This window comes from Macaca mulatta, chromosome 1, assembly GCF_049350105.2.
Source record: "Macaca mulatta isolate MMU2019108-1 chromosome 1, T2T-MMU8v2.0, whole genome shotgun sequence".
Classification (NCBI taxonomy): domain Eukaryota; kingdom Metazoa; phylum Chordata; class Mammalia; order Primates; family Cercopithecidae; genus Macaca; species Macaca mulatta.
The window spans coordinates 861,347-874,216 of NC_133406.1; the positions used below are offsets into that span (position 1 = coordinate 861,347).

The 12,870-nt window shown below is 37.2% G+C and overlaps 1 protein-coding gene and 1 long non-coding RNA gene across 3 annotated transcripts in view; one reads left to right on the forward strand and one right to left on the reverse strand.

Annotated features, from left to right (window-relative positions):
- Positions 1-308: 308 nt before the first annotated feature.
- Positions 309-3,572, forward strand: LOC706439 (olfactory receptor 2L13-like). The gene has a single exon (XM_015128200.3). The coding sequence runs from the start codon at positions 1,006-1,008 to the stop codon at positions 2,002-2,004; it is 999 nt and encodes a 332-aa protein (XP_014983686.3). The 5' UTR covers positions 309-1,005; the 3' UTR covers positions 2,005-3,572.
- Positions 3,573-4,800: 1,228 nt separating this feature from the next.
- The window catches only part of LOC114678437 (uncharacterized), a 267,034-nt gene continuing 258,964 nt past the window's right edge, over positions 4,801-12,870 (reverse strand). Inside the window, exons 4-5 of one of the 2 annotated variants that reach the window (XR_013415774.1) lie at positions 11,950-12,063; positions 4,801-5,852 (exon numbers count right to left, since the gene is read on the reverse strand). This is a non-coding gene — a long non-coding RNA (uncharacterized LOC114678437). Of the gene's footprint in view, positions 5,853-11,634; positions 12,064-12,870 lie in introns of those variants that run through there. The other variant, XR_013415775.1, reaches the window with a different exon arrangement.

Here is a 12,870-nt window from a genome sequence, read left to right on the forward strand (position 1 = left end):
TGTGTGGTAGAAGGGGTATAATAAATAATGTGAAAAATAGTTGATATAATTTATGGCACCTCAAAGACTCCTATATATAGTATAGATAGATAATAGGTAGATATTAACATACACACACAGACACACACACATATTTACATTTTGTAATATTTATTTCTCTGTTACATTTCCATTATGAGACTAGTTATTGCTTGCAACTGTGGCAAATACGATTTTTTTTTTAAAAACCTATTATGGAATCTGTGGCCTTTATTATGTGTAATTTACTTACATGAAGAAAATAATATTGTTTGTGAATATCAGTGCATTTGATTTTGAGTTCTGTAGGTCTTCAAAACATGAAAACATCATTAGGGAAGAGAGAATATTTAAATAATATTTTACAAGTAAGGTGGATCTCATCGGACATACAAAACCCTTACAGTTCAAGGAGTGATTTGGAGGCTGTGCACATTTTCAAGAAAGGCACAGAAGTGCCTGTCAGGAACATGAAAGGCAGAGTATCAAGGAGAGGAACAAGGTTTATCTGGCTGGAGTAGTGTCAGCTGAGGAGGAAAGACCAGAACTTAAAGAAGAGGGCTAGGTAATTCAGTACTTATAATTTAAGCATATAGAAAGTTTCTGAGTCCTACATGCCAGTTTCTATTGTAATTATGCCCTATTAGATTAAAACATTGGGGAATGTAGGTATTCCTGCCTTCCTCAGTTCCTGTGACTTGTTGATAACTCATGAGTGATTTGGCTGGCCAGGAGTTATCTAGAAAGGAATGCTTTAATTATCATCCCTATCTTTGCTGCCCGCAGAGGTAGACTTTGTACTGAAAGACAACATATATATGTATGACATGCTGAGATGCTTACCAGAAACAACTGGAAAGGTAACATTCCATTCAGATATAAAAACTGATTTAAAAAAAACCCTGCAGTGTTAGTGGAGAAACAACTCATTCTAAACAAACATTGATAAACTCAGTCCCTTTTTGTTTTTCTGTTGTGTTTTATTTCATGTTTTCTGCTTTGCTTTTGTTTCTATTTCTCTTTCAACCATTACAGCAGAACGTTTTCATGGAGAAATGGAATCGCACTTCAAATGATTTCATTTTGTTGGGTCTGCTTCCCCAAAATCAAACTGGCATATTCCTCTTGTGCCTTATCATCCTCATATTCTTTCTGGCCTCGGTGGGTAACTCGGCCATGATTCACCTCATCCACGTGGATCCTCGTCTCCACACACCAATGTACTTTCTTCTCAGCCAGCTCTCCCTCATGGACCTGATGTACATCTCCACCACCGTCCCCAAGATGGCGCACGACTTCCTGTCCGGCCAGAAAGGCATCTCCTTCCTGGGATGCGGTGTGCAAAGCTTCTTCTTCCTGACCATGGCGGGTTCTGAAGGCTTACTGCTGACCTCCATGGCCTACGACCGTTATGTGGCCATCTGCCATCCTCTGCATTACCCCCTCCACATGAGTAAAACGATGTGTGTGAAGACGATCGTAGGCTCTTGGACCCTGGGGTCCATCAACTCCTTGGCACACACAGTCTATGCCCTTCATATTCCTTACTGCAGGTCTAGAGCTATTGACCATTTCTTCTGCGATGTCCCGGCCATGCTGCTTCTTGCCTGTACAGATACTTGGGTCTATGAATATATGGTTTTTGTAAGTACAAGCCTCTATCTCCTTTTTCCTTTCATTGGCATCACTGCTTCCTATGGCCGAGTCCTATTTGCTGTCTATCATATGCGTTCAAAGGAGGGAAGAATAAAGGCCTTCACCACCATATCAACACATTTAACTGTTGTGGTCTTTTACTATGCACCTTTTGTCTACACCTATCTTCGGCCCAGGAATTTCCGCTCACCAGCTGAAGACAAGATCCTGGCAGTTTTCTACACCATCCTTACCCCCATGCTCAATCCCATTATCTACAGCCTGAGGAATAAGGAAGTCCTGGGGGCTGTGAGCAGAGTGTCTGGGGTATTCTCTTTTCTGAAAGAATAATCATGGCCATCCCTACTCCCTTTGTATTTCCTCTTTCCAAGTTGATTTGAACATGCTAGAACAGGGTAGTCTAATAGAAATACAACATAATTTAAAATTTTCTAGTAGGTACATTTAAGCAGTCAAATAAATTTAAATAATATATTTAATTCAAAAGAATGTTATAATTAATATTAATATTAACAATATTGATGTTAATTACATAGCATACTATTTCAATAAATTATATGCAATATGTTATACTGTATGTTTGTACCTATATTACTATTACTGTGATAATATTTATACTCATATATTGATATAGAATTTCTTCAGGTAATAACACAAATTTGTTAATGTTGCCTTTTACTCTGTTTGCATTCTAAGTCTTCAAAGTCTTGTGTTTGTTTTATGCTAGAGTGCAGTGCAGCTTGGACAAAGCATATCTCAAGTGCCTAGTCAGTGTCTACAGTGTTGGACAGCACAGCCTTAGAGCATCCCTAATCAGTAGTTTTCAGAAGTTATATATGCGTATGTGTGTGCATGTATGGTGTATGCAAACATATTTTTGGTATATACAATATTGCTGATGAACTGAAAATTAACAAGTAAAACACTCATGCTAAGGTAGTGTTTATGTGTTTCTTTATCTGTTGGCTCATTTTTAGCATATGCATATTTATTGCAATTAACATTTGGAGTCCAGTTTATCCTAACATCCTTTAATAAAACTATTCAGGGAGAGCTTATCTGACTTACGATTTTGCTGATTTCAATAAAAACACTGAGATTAAATAACCTGAATATGAATATAAGAAAACCCCACATTTATATATACATACAAATTAATAAAATCACTATATAATAACTTTATCAAAGTTGTACTTAAAGAAATTATTTACATAAAGGCATGGAGACAGTGACAGGGTACAGACAACATGCAACATATAAAATGGATACTGGGACCTCAGGCTTCAGCTTTGATGTGTAAAATATATATATGACTTTGCACAGGATGAAATCCTATGTTACTGTATGTTACTAAATGGAACGTTGTGTTTAACAAAAGTTTTACTACGGTTGTGTTACTAATTCACTTAAGTGACTTCAAGTCTATCAATAGTTGGAGTTATAGAAGGGTTCTGATTTTTGTGGAAAAAAAATGGAAACTTATATTAATATACCCCTTTCATTTATTGCCCGAATTCAAGCTCCCAATATCCTTTTCTAGTTTCTTACTACCTTAAGTGTTTTCATGTCTTGAGTCCAGTTCTTCCTGAGAATATAGTGTACTCTTTGCCATTCGAGTTATTTCCCTAAACATACATTTGATCTTATCATTCTATAATCTATGGTTCCTGTTGGATTATCTAAATTTTGGAACCTTAAACTCATATCCCCATGCTTTTAAAGCGTGCATTATGTCTCCCTTTACCTGTTTCTGTCACTCACGCTCAATACCACAGTCACTCTAGACCTCCCGCTTTTCTCTATAGCCCTCTATTTCCCTGCCCATCTGAACCTTATTACAGACCATTTCTCACTTCTGGAAAGTTCTCCTTTATATAGCTCATGACTATCAATCTGAATCCCACATAATCAGTAAACATAACTCAAAATTTACATCCCATCTTCTCTTATGCACAGTTGAGATCTCTTCCCCCACACTTCTACTCCTGTTGTACTTATGATCACATTTTATTAACACTTATTCACATCTGTGTCTGTGTCTTATTTTAAATTGAAGTTCATAGAATATTTTAAAAATTATAATAATTAGAATTATAAGGCTAACCAATATTTAGTAATTGTAAATGCATTTCCCACATATATAACTTAACCTTCACTACAACACTATGATTCTGATATTTATTCCATGTTGAGTGAGTACTTTGAGGCTTGGTGAGGCAAAACAAACAAGAAAAATGTCTTAGGTCAGAGAGCCAGGAAGGGAAGAACACAACTTAGAAGCCAGTTTTCTTTGAATCAGGCTTTGATTCATGTCACCCAGTCTCTGAACAAGATCCTCATCATTTTGGCCTGGATGTCCCCACAGAATGAAGTGCTATGGCATGCAATACAGGGGACATTTATTTGTGGTAATTTATTTATGTTTATTGGTATGCAATGCAAGTTTAAGGAACTAGTGTTCATGCCACATTACAGATCCAGGGAAAATATTAGCAGATAGTACTTAACAGATCATTACTTAGAATTTCCTTTTACTGCTTCAAATGGGTTGTTGCTCATTCCGGGAGGCAGATTCTTCAGTCTGTGATGCATCTCACTCATTTTTTCCACTAGTATCAGGTTTTCTCCTTGAATTTAAAAAAAAACTATAATTTTTTTCTGCTCTGAATATGAGCACTAAAATTAATTTTTGTGGCTTGGTTTTGATTTTTTTTTTGGAGATTCTACCATTACTTTGATATTAAGCAATCATCGATGCAGTACATCCTTATTTACTAGAAAATATAATATGACCTAGTATATTCTGCAGAAATTAAACACATTGATCAGTCTTTGTACAAAAACAACAAACCACAATTGTGAAAGGAAAACACCAAGCTAAAAAAAATAGCCTCCAGAATTTCTGCAAGAAAAGGCATTTGGAAAATTTTCTCCAAGCAAAAGCAATTAGAAGGCTGCTGAAGTTGATTCACCTTAATTAACAAGAACCATATCATATAGGAAGGGTTCAATACATACCATATTAATTTAAGGTATGTATTAATTAATTAAAACTAACTTGATTTCAATTGATTTAATTAAATAATTACATTAATTATTAATTAACTTAAGGGATGTATCAAACCCTTCCTATGTGATATGGTTCTTGTTACATCAGGTGAAATGATGGACAAGCAGGTATAATCTTTTACCCTGTGGAGCCCACATGCTGGTGTGAGCCATAAAAACATTAGTACACACTATCTGGTCAGATAGTGGGCAGTGATGAATTCAGGGAGAAAAGTAGTAAATGAGTTATCACACAGAGTCATCAGGCCCCTCTGACATGACGAAGGGGCTGGCCCTGTCAACCTGATGGATAAAACCCACAAAGCCCTCCAATGACAGACAGGAGCACAGCAGAAGGCAGTGAGCAGAGAGGAGTAGGAGACATAGATCAGAGCCTTCTCAGGGCCAGGTGAAGGCAAAGAATCTGGACTTTATTCTAAATGTAGCAGAAGCCTTGCAGGGAAATATTTTCTCAAATACTAACACCCACAGCTACTTGACCAGTCAGTTGGTGTGAACTCTGGGAAAATATCTGAATGCATGGCAAAATGGGCCATATAACAGCCAATACTTCCAAAGAGGCACTCTGAGCTTTTAAAGGAGTCATTTGTTTTATTTCAAGGTTTAGTTTGATTCTTGGAGAGATACTAAACCTTAGGTGGCTCTAAAGAACCATTATTATTTACATCTCTCATTGTTCTCTTGACATATTTTTCTATGACATAGGAGGATAACTAGAATAAATGCTAATGTATTGCGTATTTCAAAATAGCTAGAAGAGAGGTTTTTGAATGTCCTCATCACAAAGAAATGATAAATGTTTAAGGTGATGATATGCTAATCATCCTGGTTTGATCATTACATAGTGTATACGAGCATCAAAACACCACATTGTACTCCACAAATATGTATGAATAACATTTTAAAGTGAATAAATAAAAGAAGCTCTTCCTGTCAAGAGGCCAAATACTACACTTTTCTGTTACTGTTCTTTCTTGATTCCTCTTCCAATTCCAAGAACAGATCAGTGACATCATCACAGAGGGAAACAGGAATGGGATCTTATCTTGACACATCTTCATGAAGTGTCCAATGGCATTGAAGTTTTGATTTCTTTCAACTAAAAGATCCTAGCCCAAGAGAGAAAAATGATGTTGAAAAATTATATACTGCTACTTCTCCCAGACCAAAAACTATTGCAAGAAATTTTGTTAATTTTATTTTGAATTAACAAATAATATTGTATGTATTTATGGACTACAATATGATGTTTTAGATATGTTGACAATGTAAAATGATTAAATCAGGCTAATTAACAAACCCAACACTTGATATATTTATTTTCTTGTGTGGTGAAAACTTGTAAAATCAATTTTAAGCAATTTTGAAATATATAACACACTATTATTTATTATTGGCTCCATTGTGTGCAATAGATCAGTAATACTTATTCCTCCTATCTAACTAAAACTTTCTATTCTTTGATCAACATCTCTTTTCCCACCCATTCTTATCCCCATACCTCTGGTAACCATCATTCTACTCTCTACTTCATGAGTTCAACTTTTCTAGATTCCACATATAAGTGAGATCACTTAGTGTTTGTCTTTTTTGAGCCTAGCTTACTGACTTAGTGTTATGTTGTTCAGGTTGATCCATGTTGTCAAAAATGAAAATATTTCCCCCATTCTTGAGGGCTGAATAGCATTCCATTGTGAATACATACTACATTTTCTTTATCCATTCATCTGAAGATGGATACCTAGGTTCCTTTATAAATTTGTTTTGTCCAAATTCCCCGTGTGTGTGTGTGTGTGTGTAAGTTCTGGGATACATGTGCAGAACCTGCAGGTTTGTTACATATGTACACATGTGCCATGGTGGTTTGCCACTCCCATTAATGCATTGTCTAGGTTTTAAGCCCCGCATGTATTAGGTACTTCTCCTAATGCTTTCCCTCCCCTTGCCCCCACTCCCTGGCAGATGCTGGTGTATGATGTTCCCCTCCCTGGGTCCATGTGTTCCCATTGTTCAACTCCCACTTATGAGTGAGAACGTGCAGTGTTTGGTTTTCTGTTCCAGTGTTAGTTTGCTGAGGATAATGTCTTTCAGCGTCATCCATGTCCCTGCAAAAGACATTAACTCATTCTTTTTAATGGTTACATAGTATTCCATGATGTATATGTGCCACATTTTCTTTATCCAGTCTGTTGGGGCGATCAGACCCAACACCAGGCCATGGGGGCTATGAAGTCCAGCAGAGTCAAAGGAATGAGACAAGATAAGTTAAGAGTGCATAAAGTAGGACCACAGAGCCAACGTTCGTATGAAGGCTGTGAAAACCCGAGCTCTGGAAGCCCGCACTATTTATAGGTGATCAAACAAAGAAGCAGGTGGTGAGGATGTAGGGGTTGAAAGGAAGTGGTGTGTTAAGCGCATGATCTACAGCTGTGATGGTTTAGCATTTTCTTTGAAGCATATGGAACATGTCCTGCTATTAGAGACAATGGGAAACATGTTCTTCTCATTTCAGATACAATTGATCTTTGAACCTGGAAATGCTAGAAGCAAGGAGCCAGCAGGTTTAGACACATTCCAGAGGCCACGAGGTGTTTTATGCCCTGAGCCCTGGATTCCATCCAAGCCACAAGGGGTTTTATGCCCTGGGCTTAGATTGTGGTGCAGCAGGACAGCCTTATGCACACCACCCTTTGGCACTGAGTTTGGTGTTCCAAAGACCATGATGGGTTTTAGACCCTGGACCCCAGACATGTTCCAAGACTCTTTTACATTATGTCAGACAGGCAAGCCCTGCCTCAGCTTTTTCCCCACCCTCAGCTTTTCCCCAACACAATTTATCACTGATGGGCATTTGGGTTGGTTCCGAGTCTTTCCTATTGTAAATAGTGCTGCAATAAGCATATGTGTGCATCTGTCTTTATAATAGAATCATTTATAATCCTTTGGGTAGATATCCAGGAATGGGATTTCTGGATCAAATGGTATTTCTGGTTCTAAATCCATGAGGAATCACCACACTGTCTTCCAGTGGCTGAATTAATTTAAACTCCCACCAACAATGAAAAAGTGTTCCTATTTCTCCACATCGTCTCCAGTATCTGTTGTTTCCTGACTTCTTAATGATTGCCATTCTAACTGGTGTGAGATGGTAGCTCTTTGTCGTTTTGATTTGCATTTCTCTAGTGACCAGTGATGATGAGCTTTTTAAAATATGTTTGTTGACTGCATAAATGTCTTATTTTGAGAAGTGTCTGCACATATCCTTCACTCACTTTTTGAAGGACTCGTTTTTTGTTTTTTGTTTTTTTCTTGTAAATTTGTTTAAGTTCATTGTAGATTGTGGATATTAGCCCTTTGTCAGGTGGATAGATTGCAAAACTTTTCTCCCATTCTGTAAGTTGTCTGTTCACTCTGATGTCAGTTTCTTTTGCTGTGCAGAAGCTCTTTAGTTTAGTTAGATCCCATTTGTCAATTTTGGCTTTTGTTGCCATTGCTTTTGGTGTTTTAGTCACGAAGCCTTGCCAATGCCTATGTCCTGAATGGTATTGCCTAGGTTTTCTTCTAGGGTTTTTATGGTTTTGGGTCTTATATTTCACTCGTTAATTCATCTTGGGTTAATTTTTGTGTAAAGAGTAGGGAAGGGGTCCAGTTTCAGTTTTCTGCATATGGCTAGACTGTTTTCCCAACACCATTTATTAAATAGAGAATCCTTTACCCATTGCTTGTTTTGTCTGGTTTGTCAAAGATCAGATGGTTGTAGATGTGTGGTGTTATTTCTGAGGCCTCTGTTCTGTTCTATTGGTCTGTATATCTGTTCTGGTACCAGTACCATGCTGTTTTGGTTACTGTAGCCTTGTTGTATAGTTTGAAGTCAGGTAGCACAATGCCTCCAGCTTTGTTCTTTTTGATTAGGATTGTCTTGGCTATATGGGCTCTTTTTGGTTCCCTATGAAATTTAAAGTAGTTTTTTCTAATTCTATGAAGAAAGTCAATGGTGGCTTAATGGGAATAACATTGAATCTATACATTACTTTGAGCAGTATGGCCATTTTCATAATATTGATTCTTCCAATCTATGAGCATGGAATGTTTTTCCATTTGTTTGTGTTCTCTCTTATTCCTTGAGCAGTGGTTTGTAGTTCTCCTTGAAGAGGTCCTTCATATTCCTTGTAAGTTGTATTCCTAGGTGTTTTATTGTCTTTGTAGCAATTGCGAATGGCAGTTCACTCATGATTTGGCTCTTCCTTTGTCTATTATTGATGTATAAGAATGCTTGCTATTTTTGCACACTGACTTTGTATCCTGAGACTTTGCTGAAGTTGCTTATCACCTTAATGAGTTTTGGGGTGAGATGATGGGGTTTTCTAAATATCCAATCATGTCATTTGCAAACAGAGACAATTTGACTTCCTTTCTTCCTTTCTCTTGCCTAATTGCACTGACTAGAACCTTCAATACTATGTTGAATAGGAGTCGTGAGAGAGGGCATCCTTGTCTTGCACCTGTTTCAAAGGGAATGCTTCCAGCATTTGCCCATTCAGTATCATATTGGCCATGGATCTGTCATAAATAGCTCTTATTATTTTGAGAAATGTTCCATCAATACCTAGCTTATTGAGTGTTTTTAGCATGAAGGGGTGTTGAATTTTATCAACGGCCTTTTCTGCATCTATTGAGATAATTATGTGGTTTTTGTCATTGGTTCTGTTTACATGATAGATTATGATTAATGATTGGTGTATGTTGAACCAGTCTTGCATTTCAGGATGAAGCCGACTTGATCGTGTTGGATACGCTTTTTGATGTGCTGCTGGATTGGGTTTGCCAGTGTTTTATTGTGAATTTTCACATCGAGGTTTATCAGGGATATTGGCCTGAAAATTTTTGTTGTTGTGTCTTTGCCAGGTTTTGATATCATGATGATGCTGACCCTATAAAATGAGTTAGGAATGAGTCCCTGTTTTTCTATGGATTGCAATAGTTTCAGAAGGAATGGTACCAGATCCTCTTTGTACCTCTTGTAGAATTCGGCTTTGAATCTGTTTGGTCCTGGGCTTTATTATTATTATTTGGTTGGTAGGCTATTAATTACTGCCTCAATCAGGACTTGTTATTGGTATATTCAGAAATTCAACTTCGTCCTGGTTTAGTCTTGGGAGTGTGTATGTGTCCAGGAACTTATCCATTTCTTCTAGGTTTTCTAGTTTATTTGCAAAGAAGTGTTTATTCTCTGATGGTAATCTGTATTTCTGTGGGATCAGTGTTCATATCCCCTTTATCATTTTTTATTGTGTCTATTTGATTCTTCTCTCTTTTCTTCTTTATTAATCTGGCTGGTGCTCTATTTTGTTAATCTCAAAAAAAAAAAAAAACAGCTGCTGTATTTACTGATTTTTGAAGGGTTTTTCATGTCTCTATCTCCTTCAGTTCTGCTCTGATCTTAGTTATCTCCTGTCTTCTGCTAGCTTTTGAATTTGTTTGCACTTGCTTCTCTAGTTCTTTTAATTGTGATGTTAGTGTGTGAATTTTAGATGTTTCTCAGTTTCTGATGTGGTCACTTGGTGCTATAAATTTCCCTCTAAACACCGCTTTAGCTGTATCCCAGAGATTCTGGTATATTGTGTCTTTGTTCTCATTGACTTCAAAGAATGTATATATTTCTGCCTTAATTTTGTTCCATTATTCCTTAACTAATGTAAATAACACTGCAATGAATATAGGAATGCAGATATCTCTTCAAAGTACTGATTTCGATTCCTTTGGTTATAGAGATTGTATGGTACTACTGTTTACAATTTTCTGAGGAATTGCCATATGGTTTAGCTTACATCACAACCAAGAGTGCACAAGGGTCTTTTTTACTCCACCCCTTCGTCAACACTTGTTATATTGTATGTTTTTGATAATACCCATTATTATAATTGTGAGACAATATCTCATTGTGGTTTTATGTTTTCCCGATCATCAGTGATGATGAGCATTTTCTCATATATCTGATGGTCATTTGTATGTCTTCTTTTGAGAAGTGTCTATTTAAGTACTTTGCCTATTTTTTGATTGGGTTATTTGTTTACTTGCTTTTGAGTTGTTTGAGTTTCTTATGTATTTTGGATAATAAACCCCTAAAAAAGTGTAGTTTGCAAATATTTTCTCCCAACCTGTGGGATGTCTCTTTACTGTATTGTCTCTTTTGCTATGTGAAGCTTTTTAGTTTGAAACAATTCCTTTTTTTCTTTTTTTTGCTTTGTCACCTGTGCTTTGGGCGTCATATCCAAGAAATCATTGTCCAAACCGATGCTGTGGAGCAGCTCCCCTGTGTTTTCTTCTAGAGGTTTTACAGTTTCAGGTATTATACTCAAATTTTAAATCCATATTGAGTTGATTTTTATATATGGTATGAAATAAGGATCCAATTATATACTTCTGCATGTGGATATATAATTTCCCCAACACCATTTGTTGAAGAAACTGTTCTTTTTCCATTGTGTTTTTGGCACCTTTGTCAAAAATCAGTGTTCACAAGTGTGTGGGTTTTTACAATACATTATAACATGCATGTCAGACCTTTTATAATAGGTCTTGGGCCAAAGTGACCATTATTCTCTGACTGAGAAGTCCACTCACTCAAAGCACATAAAAGTGGGCCCATTCAGCATAATTATTCCTCACATAAGGTTAGCAAAGGGTGTTCTAGTTCCCTGAATTATTGATTTTCACAGTCATATCTCACACATTCCATTTCCTAAGATTTTTGTTTTATTGCCACTTTCTTGAAGAGATATTCTTAGGCTAACTACTTAAAGAAGCAATCGCTCCTCAAACCCTCATTCCATAACTTTCTTAACTGCATTAATTTTCCACAAGGCACATTTATCTCTCCAAACCACAGTATTTGTTAATCCACTTTATTGTCTATTTTTACCACAACATTTATTCATAGTTTATTTCACCAGTGCTTGCATCTAGCAAATAGTACAAACTCAATAAAATAGTTAATGAATCACATCATTCTGATCTAAGTAATTAACTGATAAATGGGCATGTATCCCATTTGGCTAACAACTATAATCATCAGGGTTTCTGACATTGAGAAATACATATGGTGACTGCTAGGTTGCTGAGAAGGGAAAAACATAAGCAAGAGCTTTTCTAATAATTGATCTGAAAAGAGATAATCAGAGTTAAGACACACATATATTTACGTACATGAAACAAAGATTTAGGCTGAGCACCATGAATCACATGTGTTATCCCAGCAATTTGGGAGGCAAAGATGTGTGGATCACTTGAGTCCATGAGTCTGAGACCAGCCTGGGCAACCTGTCAAGACATGGTATGTTAGTCTTTTCTCACACTGCTATAAAGAACTTTCCTGAGACTGGGTAATTTGTAAAGGAAGAAGATTTAATTGACTCACAGTTCCTTATGCTGACAGAAAGAGAAGGGAAAGCAAGCACCTTCTTTACAAAGCAGCAGGAGAGAGAGAGTAAAGGGGAAAGAGACCATTATAACACCATGAGACCTCATGGGAACTCACTGTCACGAGAGCAACATGGGGGAAACTGCTCTATGATCCAATCACTTCCCATTAGATCTCTCCCTCAACACCTGGGGATTACAATTTGAGATGAAATTTGGGTGGGGACAGAAAGCCAAGCCATATAAAATGGTTTCTACAAAAAAAAAAAAAAAAAAAAAAGAATAACCATGCATTGTGGCACATGCCCATAGTCCCAACTACTCAGGAGGCGGAGATTGGGGGATCAGCTGAGCTTGGGAGGTTGAAGCTGCAATGAACCATGTTGGATACAGTGAGTTCCTCTTCAAAGATTCTGTTTGTTCACCTCCCTCATCCTTTGTCCTCTATTTTCAAAGCCTAACATCCTTGCCACCTTGACCCTGGTTATGGTAAAAAAAACCTTCCGGCCATTCCCAATCTGTAATCCACTTCCATTCCCAGTCTGTAATAACCCACATCTGTTCCTTATTTGGCACCCTTAGTTGCAAAACCGCTCCTCCTGCTGCTGTAGCTCCCACCCCTGCTCCATATGAAGTAGCCAGTTGGGATCAGCTTAGATTGTGCTGTCTGACTCCAGCCAATGGGGACTGGACACAGTAGCAGGAACT

Excerpts from the sequence above, each read along its gene's own strand:
- LOC706439 (XM_015128200.3), top strand. The coding sequence starts at position 1,006 with ATGTTTTCTGCTTTGCTTTTGTTTCTATTTCTCTTTCAACCATTACAG.